At 34.2% G+C, this 14,138-nt stretch overlaps 1 protein-coding gene across 1 annotated transcript in view; it reads left to right on the top strand.

Annotated features, from left to right (window-relative positions):
- The window catches only part of LOC145685021 (leukocyte elastase inhibitor-like), an 86,888-nt gene extending 73,077 nt beyond the window's left edge, over positions 1 to 13,811 (top strand). Inside the window, exon 9 of the mRNA XM_081757362.1 lies at positions 13,681 to 13,811. Within this exon, the coding sequence (XP_081613488.1) occupies positions 13,681 to 13,811 (131 nt within the window). The remainder of the gene's footprint in view (positions 1 to 13,680) is intronic.
- Positions 13,812 to 14,138: the final 327 nt, after the last annotated feature.

Here is a 14,138-nt window from a genome sequence, read left to right as displayed (position 1 = left end):
CAAAACCTCTTTTCCCAAAACAGATAACGAACTTTATTGTAACATATGTAGATTCAATAACAAGAAATATATATGAAAATTGAAATAACATTCCACTTACTTAAGTCTGTTCGATTAATCTCAATAGTAAGTAACAATTTGCTTTTACCTTTTCTCCCAAGATCTGATTGACAGAAAACAAAAGGAGTATAAAATCCTCAGAATAAAGAACAATAAAGGAATAGGTTCTTAAACACTCAAAATACCATTTAATTAAACCTATTAATTTATTTTTTTTCTCTACGGTTTGCTGCGAATGATTTAATAGATGAAAAAGTATTATGTCAAACAGGTTATCAAACAGCAAAACCAGCCCATGTATTGAAGTTAAATCAAAAGGCATAAGCCAATCCAAAATAGTTTCTCACTCCTTTTATTTTTCTTTCTTTCAAGACCAGATAACACGAAACATGAAACATATGTATAACTATACCCAAAACAAACTTAAATCTACCATACAAACCAGAATAAATCACTCATTTTCTGTTCTTTCTTTTCTCACTTTCGTCTCAAAGCTTATTTTTAAAGAATATTAATTTAGTGGTTAGGTTTTACCAAATCTACATTAACCAATAATGTGAGTAAATTCTCACTACTTCATTTCACTGTATTAACACAATTTCGTTTCACAATTCCATACTATAAGGTCGCATCAAACTATTAATGAACTACACCCATTGCGACTACCTGCAGCAATACGCCGCTCGCAAGCTTCACACCTAACAGGTGCATACAGGCACAACAAGCGCCATGCAGCGGGAAGTATGAGAACTTCCCGCGACAGAGAAACCAAGAGCAACTGGCAAACCTTTTAAAGCTATTCCTCTTACCGTCTTTAAGATGGAGATTTTATTTACAAACAATTTTGAACAGAATTTTTATTATTCGACTGAACGCAACACAAAATTCCTCCCACCCGGAGGGCTAAGAATTTTCTCTTTCCAGAAACAATGAACAAGTAACAGGAGAATAATAAAAATATTGTACATTACCAATGATCTTCCAAATTATATGGTTATTCCTCTTACAAACTTTCTTAAACTTACATACAAAAACTTTCCTTTTACATACAACAACTCGACGTACACAGATGATGATGAGAAGCTCTACTATACCTCTCAGTTCCTAAGAATCGTGAAAGTTTTCCTGCAGAAAAAACAAAATTAAAACAAACACAACAAGAATTAAAACATCATTATACAGAAAACAATAATCATAACTGGAATATCTCATCAAAGATAAGTGATTTTTAAAGAGAATTCAAACATTATCAACTTGAGCATTTTGAGAAACATTATAAGGTTTACAAAAACAAACGTGACGGTTCAACTTAATAGTAGGATTTTCTACATTCTCTAGGCAAACAATGTTTATTGAGTATGTTTACTTAATACAACAAAAGGGTCATCCCAAGGGGTGATATTTTGGGGTTAAAGTGTTTTTCTACAGAAAATTTCATCATTCTTTTAACCAAAACAAGATCGCCAATATGTATATTGACTGCGATATGTTTCTGAGAATAGATTTTCTCCCGTCTTTTTCAGGCATTATGAATATTATTACTTAGGTAACAAATTCTCTTCCTTATTCTGATCTTCATCAAGAATTTCTAGATCTAACAACCACTTGATATCTAACGGAAGATAAAATTTTCTACCCATATAAATTTCACTGGGCGAAAAACCAGTATTCTCGTTCATGCTAATGTTGATAGTGAACGTCAGTTTAGATAACAATTGGGCCCATTTTCTCTGTAATTTATCAACATACGCACGAATTAAATTCTTCACTGACCTTACGGTCCCTTCAGCTCTATTCGGAGGATTATAAGGGGGGTAATCTCACATCCTGTATAACATAAGAATATAAAAACTGAGTGAATAATCTGATTCAAAGTAAGAAGCTCCGTCGTGTAACACAGAACCTGGAAAACCATATCTCAGTCATAAATCTAACAGTTTATTACAAATTGTTTTAGAATTTAATTGTCTCAAAGGTTCTAAAAACAAATCTACTGAACGAAACAGTTACAATCAGAATATACTCATAACCTGAACTATTAGGCAGTCGGCCAGCCACATCAATATGCCAAATATAATTAGGATGTTTAACTGTTCTATATAATAATTACCCATAGTTTTAGTGGTTTTATCCTTGCATTTCTGACATACATCACAAACGTTTACATAATTCTTAATATCCGAATACATTGATGGCCATGTAAAGCGCAAAGACACTTTATTTATTGTCTTCTTTATTCCCATGTGACCTGCCGGTACCAAGGAATTGTGGGAGTACTCAAGAATGGAGTTTTTAATGAAGAAGTTACTACGGCTTTGAAACCTTGTCCAGATTTACCTTTCGTTTGTTTTAATAAGATATTATTTTGCAATTTATAACCTCTTACCTTCTGTTTATTTTCTAGTTTGGTAATAATTTCCTTCAGCTGTGGGTCTTTCCTTTGTTGATCTTTTATGGAAACACTGAGATCAGGATGCTTCCAAAAATTTACAAAAGATACATTTACACTTTTACCATGATCTTTAATAACCTCTACTGTATCTTCATCTTTGGTGTAGAATTCTAGATGATTTCTTACACGGATGAGAAAATCAGCTATACAATTTACCTTCGTCCTGATGTGAGCTATTCTAAATCTAAAACGAGCGAGTTTTTATAAAAGTGTTCCATATCGCCGTTGACGTTTATGACTAGTTAAAAGCCAAAACAAACTTTTACTATCGCTGTACACAACAAATGAATTAAATAAATAGTACTCAAACCGTTCTAAGCAAAGGGTTAAAGCTTTTAGTTCCAATTCGTACATATTCTTACTCCAATCAGCTTGTGGAATAGCCTTCGAAAACATAGCAATAGGTCTTAAGTTACTTTGTTCGTCATACTGACTTAGAACTCCTGAAAAATGACGCAAACTACTATCCGAATGGAAAATAAAGATAAAATTCATATGAGGAACCTTGAAAACTGTGTTCACAAAATTTATCTTTAATTTTTGAAGAGCTATATCATGTTCTTTAGTCCACTTAAATACTTTCTTAGGAGAACGTAATTCCTGTAATGGAGCAATTAATTCAGAATAATTTCGAACAAATTTAGAATAAAAGGAAAAATGAACAGATTTTATTAACACCTTTGCGATTTTTAGGATTTGTTATATCCTGAATTGCCTTAATTCTTTCAGAATCAATACTCCTAGATCCTTCTTTTAAATCGAAACCCTAAATACTTAATAGAATGCTGAAATAGAAATGTTTTCATAGGAGAAATGGTTATTCTCCATTTTCTCAAATGAGAACTTTCTATAATAATTTCTTATTTCTTTGTACATCAGAACTAATCAGGAGAATACCGTCATAGAATATATCTAGATTTTTATCAATTAACCCATCAAGTACCATCTCATTAAAGTACTCAATACAAAAGGACTATTCAAAAATCCCATAGGACAGACCTTGAATTGATAGATTTTATTTTTGTAACAAAGGCCGTATAGGGACGACTGTCTTTTGCCAAGGTCAATTGAAAAAAAGAACGGAGGTCGATTTTACTGAAAAAAGTATGATTAGAAATGCTGGAAATAACGTTCTCCATGTTAGGAAACGGAAAGTTATTCACTACCCCTCGTTTGTTAATTTCTTCATAAGCCACGACCAAACGTTTACTATTATCTGAGTTTTTAACCAAAAAGCAAGGGGAAGTAAAAAGGGAAAATTCTACCCTTTCTACTATATCATCTTTTTCAAACTGTTCAATATATTGTTCTAACTCTTTCTGTTTAAATGTAGGAAGTTGGTAAGATTGTTGCCTAATTGGAGTTTTATCAGTTAATTCTATTCGATGTTCAAAATTTTTAACACGACCAATTCTTTCAGTAATTGCATCCTTATAATTATCTAAAAGTTCATCATTAACATACATCTGTAAACTGGGACCCAACTTTAGAAGTTCAGGAGAAACCTTATAATTACCTTGTATTTCCTCCCGGGATATTCCTTCAGGCTGAAGAACTAAATGATCATAATAAACCTCCAACTCCAGGTCTGGCTCATTAGGAACGACTCCCTTGGACGTTACTGCAGCAGTTTCCAGAAAACCAGGCTGTTGTGGATAATTCGTCGTTGAAGTACTAGGGGAAGATGATGCTTTCAGCGAAGATTGGTTGCGTGGTGATTGCCTCCCACTATCCTCTCCCCTAGAAGTAAACAGATAAGAGCGAGAAGTTTCCGTAGATAACTAAGAGGTATCCTGCATAGGAACGCTTAATCTTCTATTTTGTACTCTATATATATTATTAGAAATGTCTATGATAGCATTGTATTTGGTGTGAAAACAGTTTCCCAATAGGATATCAAAATCTTCAGAGTCAATAATATAAAATAGTTCAGAAAACTGCTGACGTCCCATTCGAAAATAAATATATGCACTCTTTGTTCAACAGAAATGTGACTGTTTCCAAGACCCGTGGTTTGTAAGTTCATATTCTCCACTTTCAAATGACACGTAGTTCGTAAATGTTGAAAATAGCTTACCACTACCGGTATCAATTAAACCAGAAACAGCTTTACCATTAATATATATTAATACAGAAATTAAATTTTTTAACAATTTTCCATGTGATAGAGAAATACTAGCTTCAATAGAATCTCCAATTTTCTTTTTATTTACATTAAACAGTGGTTGGGATTGAGCACCCTGTACTCTATTGGAACTATTATAATTATAATAAGAATTTCTAAATTTTCTCGTATTTCCAAACGAAAAAGAAATTCATTGTGATCCCTGATAGTTTACACTCATTTGTAATCCACTAGTTGAGTCTCCTTTATGACCTAAATATTGAGAACAAGGTTGGTTAACATAACATTTTCGTTTTGGTAACTGTACTACTTGCTATGCATACTACGCGAATTTAGCATATGGTAAGGTTTCCGGAATGGTACCTGGTCTCGTTTGTCCCCGGTAGTTCGGTTCCGTAACCTATAATAATCTGTTTTATACGATATAAGGGATCATATCTAGCTGCTAAGTTTAATAAATTTTCAAAAGTAGTAGGAAGTCCATGCTTCACTAAAAATTCATGCGTTTGACGAGTAACCATATTCACAATAAGTCTACAGATAGTATTTTCATCAAAATTCATATGAAGGACGTTGTTAATGGATAATTTAGAACCAATAAATTCATAAAGTGTCTCTTCTTCATTCATAGTAGTGTAGAAATAAAGTTTCATGTACTGAGTTCTAGCTATAGTTGAGATGAAACGTAGCATAATTCTTCTACAAACTCTCCCCCATGAGAGAGAACCTCCACTAGAGATTGCACCATCTCCTGAATTTCCCCTTTTGTACAAGAAATACAGGCGATAAGTACTAAATCCAATGGAAAATCCTGTCCCCTGAGAAAAGTGTCTAATCGTATCAGAAATTTAAAGGTTAACTCCGTATTTGAGCCATCAATTACTGGTAGATTATTAATTTCTTCCATTAAGACCTTATACATGCTGTCCTAAACATGCTTCGAAAAATTAAATCGGAAATTATGGGTTAGTGGAGACACTTTTATTGTCCTACCACCCTCTCGTATATTCGGAGCTCCGCTTCCCATATTTGGAGAAGCACACTCATTATTCGGTCCACTACGAGCCTCAGTTCCAAATAAAGGATTCTCATAATGATATCCGAAACATTCATCGCTACTCAAACTATACTGATCATTTTCATATACAAAACCAGCCCTCCTATCATTAAATTGAGCCATTTTACTTATTTTCTTCAAAACTGGGTCACGGGGCAAGAGACTTACAGAAGTACATACAAACACAATTTCTATAATTGCGAATTTTATAACTCACTGCCTTCTGTCCTTCACTACAGCTTATTCTCCTCCCATATACTTATGCCATTCTTATGACTGTCCATTTTAAGTTATTAGCAACCTGCCATAACCGTTGCAATAGGTACATTAACATTTAATTTTTCTACCCAAATTTTTGTCTCTGTAACATAGTAGGCCTACAAAATTGTAAGATACACACCATAGCATTGGTGTTGTTACAGGTTATTTTATTAATTATATATGTGTTGCGTCATAAACACACATATATAATTATGCACCCGGAAATTCTCAGAACTAGTTGTTTTGCCACCTTACGTATTTTAGAATTTAAGAATTAAATCGAAAACTACCAAACACAAAACAACCAATACGAAAAATTAACGGTAATACGTCGAGTGAGTCCGTTGGTTTGGAAGCAGAATAGCAGGTTACCAGTTATAGTGGCAATTCAACAAAACCTATTTCCCAAAACAGATAACAAACTTTATTATAAGTAGATCCAATAACAAGAAATATAAATGAAAGTTGAAATAACATTCGACTTCTCTTAAGTTTGTTCAATTAATCTCAATATTAAGTAATAATATGCTTTTAGCTTTTTTTTCAGGATTTGTTTGACAGAGAACAAAAGGAGTATAAAATCCCCAGAATAAAGAACAATAAGGGAATAGGTTCTTAAACACTCAAAATACCATTTAATTAAACCTATTATTTTCTTTTCTTTTTTTCTCTACGGTTTGCTGCGAATGATTTAATAGATGAAAAAGTATTATGTCAAACAGGTTATCAAACAGCCAAACCAGCCCATGTATTGAAGTTAAATCAAAAGGCATAAGCCAATCCAAAATAGTTTCTCATTCCTTTTATTTTTCTTTCTTTCAAGGCCAGATAACACGAAACATGAAACATATGTATAACTATACCCAAAAGAAACTTAAATCTACCATACAAACCAGAATAAATTACTCATTTTCTGTTCTTTCTTTTCTCACTTTCGTCTCAAAGCTTATTTTTAAAGAATATTAATTTAGTGGTTAGATTTTACCAAATCTCCATTAAACAACAATGTAAATAAATTCTCACTACTTCATTTCACTGTATTAACACAATTTTGTTTCACAATTCCATATTATAAGTTCACACCAAACTATTAATGAACTACACTCATTGCGATTACCTGCAGCAATACGCCGCTCGCAAGGTGCACTCCTAACTGATGCTACAGGCACAACTAGCGCCATGCAGCGGGAAGTATGAGAATTTCCCGCTACAGAGAAACCAAGGGCAACTGGCAAACCTTTTAAAGCTATTTATCTTACCTTCTTTAAGATGGAGATTTTATTTACAAATATTTTAAACAGAATTTTTATTATTCGACTGAACTCAACAGTGTACAAGAGAACATTAGCGTTAATTTTAGTATACATAGTGATTTAAATGCAACAACCATAGCTATATAATTTTCATTTTTCCAGATGCTCTATAGATACACAGGCAATCAGAACTAACAATTTTTTTCCATGTTCTTTGGTATTTATTACAAGTATTAAATAAACAGGGTACAACCTTCCGAACAGGATCACATATACAGTAAACTAGTTTTTCTACTAATCAAGTTCTTTTCTCACATTTTGCAGCGGTGGTAGGCGGTTTTGCAGCATCAATGCATCCAAGATCTTCAGTTTTTAAAGCATATCCTCCATTTGTCAACTTCATCGTGGAGGAAGAGAGCGGAGTTATTCTTTTCTCTAGTACTGTCAGAGCTCCTACGGAATAACGCTATTTTCTGATATGCAATATGACGTCAATCTGATAATTAAAAAATAACACTTTATTCATTTATTTATTCATTAAAATTTCACAAGATTTTCCAATAAGGAAACAAAGCTTAGTCTGTTATTATGGTATGTTCACGCATTATTAAATTGGATTGGATTGCAATGGGTTTGAGTTTATCGGCGAAGCTACATGAGAGAAGAATCCACATTTTAACGTGGAACCTGAATCACACCATCTTCGGCTTGAAATCGAACTCGAATCTCCGGTACCAAAGACAAATACACTATCCACATAGCTACGGGGAATATCACACTATTAAATAACATGCGGACATTAAAAGGAACCATCTAATAGAAACGAATAAGGAAAATGAAATAAAATTTGTAATTTAAAGCCCCAATTTATACCATTTAGGCTAAAGGCGGATGTTTAATTAATTGAAATGAATGATGAAGAATTAATTAGTAGAATAAGAATGTGGGAGCAAACACAAGCCCCATGGACAGACTGTTATCCATCATAAACTCGCATCACCTGAGATTGAACCAGGGATCCCTTGCGCCGGAAGTGAACGCTCTTCCTCTGAGATACTGTACCTCTTGTTTCTGCAACTTGAAATATACAAGATACTGTATATCATCAGTTGGTATTTAGTATAAAAGTACGGAACCACTTTCAACACAAAGGTTAATAAGAGAACTATTCCAACTTAACATTCAAATATTGTAAATATTAGTAATGACAAAAGTAATCATTTTGTTTTGTATGTATATGAATATAAATGAATTACCTACCTTTGCAAAGGTTTATTCTCGTGCGTGATTTCGTGAAAATGTTTGTCTGGCATTTTGAGAAAAATATTAACAGATAACATTCCCTCTTCTCAGTGTCTAAAATTGGACTCTAGCCCTTAGATATAATATGCCTGGGGGGTCAAATTGGTCCACCTGCCTATTTTCTTCTTGAGCTACTTAAGTTTTACTCTTTCATAATGGTTTTTTTTTTGTGACATCGTATAGGAGTATTCTATCATTTATTACCAAATTCATTTTAAGATGGAGAAGGGTAGAGTTTATTTTCTCCATTTACTACGAGCTTACGTTTTGGGGGTCAATTTGACCACTAATTTGTAATGGCATATCAGAAGTTGTATACTTGCTAGATTTGTGTAACAATAGGTATATGATGCTCTTACAAAAGTAAGAATATTGAAGAAGAAAAGGAACACGAAGAAGAAGAAGAAGGACAATAAAACCAAGAAGAAGACCACGAGAACTTTACTTTTGCTTTCGAGAGTGCGTTGTGACTAATCGTCGAGTAATAGCAAATGTTTCTCATAATCCTTAGCACACGTAACTTTTGCAGTGTTTATCTTTAGAATATGAGTGGCCCTACGGAGAAAGAAATAATGGACGAACTATTGCTAAGTGATGGCGAAGATGATTGTAGTAATTCAGAGGACATGGCGCAGTATATTGATTTACATTCTTGCCACAGAAGTGATGATCCGCCCAAGAGCTCACAAACGCGTAAATGTAACATGATAAAGAGCGTCCTAGGACTAGCGAGAAATGTTACTGCTTCGTCATTGAAATATGCATTGGATATACAAGGTTTCTCACAGAAATTCCCGGAATAAGTTTTTGTAGTTGGCAACGCTGGCTGATGGGGAGAGCTTCGGGCGGAGAAGTTGGTGGGGGATCTAAGCTTGGAAACGAGACCGATATCAGTCGCCTGCAGGCAATTGCTGAGGCAAGGTCAAGCTCAGAGGTATCTACTGCAACCTCGTCGAGTACCCTGCAGAAAAATCCACATCTCGTCTCCTGTTTTCACTCTGTCCAAAAATTCTGGGTCTGTTTCGTAGCGTTCATGCAATAAATGGCACTGCAACAAATACTGCTTCTTCGTCTTACTCGTCAGGACTTTTGGCACCATTTTCGCGCAAACTTTCCTCCTTTGAAGATCCTCCGTTAAAATGCGATGAACGTGCTTTTTTTAGGTATTCCAAACTCCTCTGCAATCATCCGAACACTTAATCGTCGGTCATTGTCCAAAACTTGACGCATTTTTTGCCACGACCCGCCCGTTTGTAATGTCGACGAGCGTCCCGAGCGGTCTTCGTCGTTGACGGACTCCCGACCTTCCGGAAACTGCTTGTGCCGTATGAAAGTTTGGCTTGTTTTCATCGCCCTGTCACCGTAGTCTTTCCGAAGCATTTCGACCGTCACCATCCCGTTTTTACCCAGTTTCACACAAAATTTGATTGCATAACGCTGCTCTAAAAACTGGTCCATTTTTTGCTCGACGAGGGTGCAGTAGATACCTCTGCGCGGAACGTGACCTTGGCCCAACAACTTCCCGCAGGCGACTGATACTGGTCTCGTTTCCAAGTTTAGATCCTCCACCAACTTCTCCGCCCAAAGCTCCACACCGTCAGCCAGCGTCAACAACAAAACATCATTCCGGGAACTCCTGGGTCAAACCCTGTATTCACTACTCCTAACCTGCTCGACGAGATAATATTGTGTACAAATTTAGAGGGTAGACGTATTACACAAGAAAAAAATAATTAGCTGGAAAGAAATGGATGCTATTGAACTAAATGCGTTTATAGGTTTGATTTTGCCTACCAGTCTTGAGGAGAACTGTGACGTAACTGTAAATCAAATATTTCTTGATCTACATTCAAATCCAACATTCAGGGCAACAATGTCTGTAAACATAATAAAGAAAAGATGCAAAACGTGTTTATTATTGTTGTAATTGCGTGAAAATGCTACAATGTTTGCTCTCTGTTCTTTAATCATTTATAATCCCTCATGTATTACAATGAAGAAATAAATAAAACGACCTCAACACCAAATGGATTGTCATAGTTACAACTATGAAAAATGTTTGTGTTCTATCAAATATTGTTCAGAGTTACTGATATTTGTATGACAACGTGTTAAACTACATGTTTTAATCATGTTATGATCTGGAATCAAATCAATGTGTCCGTAATATTGTTACGTTATATTAGTTGTGTTTTCATAGTGTTTTAATGTTTCCGTGATGGATTCCAGTGATGAGACAATAATAAGAGTACCGCTACTAAAATTATTCATTTGTATTTTTCTAAATACCTCATTTTGTGTGTGAAATTAAGTCTAGAGGATCAATTATAGTTCAATGTTTTTTTTTAATTTCTTTTTATGTAGTGATGTGTGTATATTTAGTCTATAGATATAAACACTTCATAAGATTTTATACTATTTCAAAATAACATTATCTTTGAACTTCGGAAGAAATATAACAGAATACTCTAGACCCAGCTTTTTTTCTTTTCTCCTGCCAATTCCATGTCCGAAAATATAAACTTCGCTTTGCCTGATCTTATGATGTTATACTGAAATCAAAGAGCTGGTTTCTTGATATCTTAAGATGTTATAAAATTGAAATGAAATCTTTGAGTTTTACGTCCCACGATTATGCCGGCTAGGCTAAAGGAGACGGTAATAATGAGAAATAAATGAAATAGTGGAATAAAGAAAGTGGAAGGAAACGGAAGAACCCCGAGAAATCCCACGCACACGGTATTTGTCCACCACAAAGTTCACTTGACGCGAGCTCGGATCAAACCAGAGATCCCATGCACCAGAGTTGAACGCTCTACCGCTGAGCCACCGCGGTTCCCTTAAGATGTTAAGGTACCTTCCATTGTGTGAATGTTAATTGACGTATACAGGTCAATAAATGTTTCATGAGATCATTTTAATATCCATGGTAATATACCCAGAACCACTACATCATAATATTAACTTTTCCATATGTTCTTTAGACAGAGAGGTGATTGAACTAACACTCTTTACGTTGTTCTTTGGTTAGTGGTTCCGAGTGTTAGGTTAAGGTCTTGAGGGCAAGATCAAACATGGACATTTCATTATGCTAATCAAGTTCGTTTTCTTTTCTCAAATGTATCATTCTCAAAATTGGTAGCTTTAAATTTTAAAGCAAATCGTCCATTCCTCAACTTCATCGTGGGGGAAGAGAGCGGAGTTATTCTTTTTTCTAGTACTTTCATATTTTCTGAAGAATGATGCTATATTACATTGTGCAGTATAATATCAATTTGATAATAAAGATATAACACTATTTATTTATTTATTTATTTGAGTTTCACAAAAATTGACAATAAGATAAGATAGCTTAATGTGTTGTATTCATGTATTATTAAATAACATATATATTGGTAGGTATCTAATAGAATTGTTTTAAGAAAAATAAATGAAATGTTTAATTTAACAAAAACTTTGTAAGGTTTTGTGTTATTTGTGCTCTTCGGATGAAGCTTATTCAGAAAGAAATGTTTACAGGCAAAAGTTGTCATCAGCATCTTTTGTTGAAATGAATGAAGTTTCCTTTAATCTCACATATGATGGTATGTGCTGGCGTGTTGTGTGACTAGAACTGCGGCCATTCCTTTGTTTTTACGGCTCAAGTGTGAACATATTGGGCGGTATTCAGAGAGAATTTGTTAATGTAGGTTTAGTCACAGACTAGTTAGCGGCATACTAAGGAAAGTGTACTTTTTTGTATTCAGAGTCTACTTTGAATACAACTAAACAGGTGATTTTGGTATGATTAACTAACATAACCTTAATGCATTGGGTGAGAAAAATAAATGTGGCAACTACGGAAAAGTAGATGTGCGCATGCGTAGTCTGTAAACATGAAAATGCATGAAATCCGAAATGTTGTGTCGCACAAGATAAACCGTGGCTAAAAGGGTATCCTCTACTCTAGATTAATGAGTCACATGTGATTAACTTCGTCAACTACTACGTCCTAATCAGAGACTCTGAATACAATTTTGATAACCATACGTTAGTCAAACCCGTAGTAGGGCATTAATCAAACGTCAAAACGACTCTGCATAAGGCCCATTATGACGATGTAGTAAACATTTTTGATTCTCTGTCTATTACTATATGTTTGGTTTATCTTTCTTTATTTGTCGGCTTGCTCATGAGAGATTTACAGAAACCTGGTAAATCTATTCACAATAACAATAAAGTATCGTGAACTAAGACATTTTCCTCTTTATTACTTATTGAGCGTGTATTAGTTTAAAAAGCAAATTCAATAGTAAACATTTTGATTGATCTGTTTGTTTATTTAGAAACAAACAAGTTAGCAGAAACTCAAAATGAATTTGAATGTACTTGTCTTCCTCCTTCTCTTACCTTTTATAAAGTCGGATTCCAAATACAGTTCATATTAGAAAAAAGCTACGTGTAAGCTAATAACGTCATGGTAAAGTTTTTCAGTATGATTTTTTACTTTCGAGATTGAAAATATGATGATTGTGAAAAAATCGAATTCGAGATTTCAAAGAATTTCCTTATTTCATTGCTCATACATGCCAAAAAAAATATTTTTCAACATCTTTCCGTCTGTTGGTGAAATGGGGAAATTATTGAGGACGAAATAATGTGTCGTGCTTTTTATAATGTCTTTACCTAATGAAGTAATATATTTACTTAGTAAATAGAGATTCTTCATCAGATTTTTTTTTAATTTGAAATAATTATTTTTTAATTCTTTACTTCCACTTTGAGCATGAAAGAAACGGTTTCCAGAATAATCTTCTGCCGACACCTATGTCCCAAAAAGCGAACTTCACCTTTCCTAATCACGATGGTATGCGTGCATCAAAGAACTATTTCTTCTTATTCTCTAAAGCAGTTATAGTGCCTTATATCCGGTGAATATTGATTGACGTCTGCAAGTGAACATTGATGTTAATTTTAGTATCCATAGTCATCTAACTACGCCAATTACAGCCATATAATTCTAATTTTTCCATGAACTCTGTAGAAAAGGAGGAGATTAGAAGTAACAATATTTTTTTTGTTCTTTCGCTATTTGTTCCGAAATTTAAATAAACGAGATAGCATCTTTCCAGCTTGATCAGACATAAGCTAGTGATTCTACTAATGAAGTTTTCTTTTTTTATTTTTCCAGCGACGTTCTATTTCATTATGGCTCCAAGATCTGCAATTTTTAAAGCAGATCGTCCATTCGTCAACTTCATCGTGGAGAAAGAGAACAATGTTATTCTTTTCTCTAGTACTGTCACGGATCCTACAGAATAATACTATATTCAATTATGTAATATGATATCAATCTAATAATAAAGAAGTAATACTTCATTCATTTATTTATCCATTTATATTTCACAAGATTTGATAATAAGGAAACAACCTTTAGTATGTTAATGTAGTGTATTCACAGATAATTAAATAGCATTGGATTGGAACGGATTCGAGTTTAGCGTTGCTTTTACCTCCTCGCTTACATATGGCATGGTCCTACATCTTGAAGTGGAACCTGAATCATATGATCTTCGTCTGGAAATCGAACTCGGGCCTCCTGCGCTAAAGACAAGTATCCTATTCACATAGCCACGAGGGACATCACAC

The sequence above is a fragment of the Thermobia domestica genome, chromosome 5 (assembly GCF_964235325.1).
Source record: "Thermobia domestica chromosome 5, izTheDome1.hap1.1, whole genome shotgun sequence".
NCBI lineage: Eukaryota > Metazoa > Arthropoda > Insecta > Zygentoma > Lepismatidae > Thermobia > Thermobia domestica.
The sequence above is the reverse complement of the archived record's forward strand: the minus strand, read 5'-3'. Positions and strand labels throughout refer to the sequence as shown.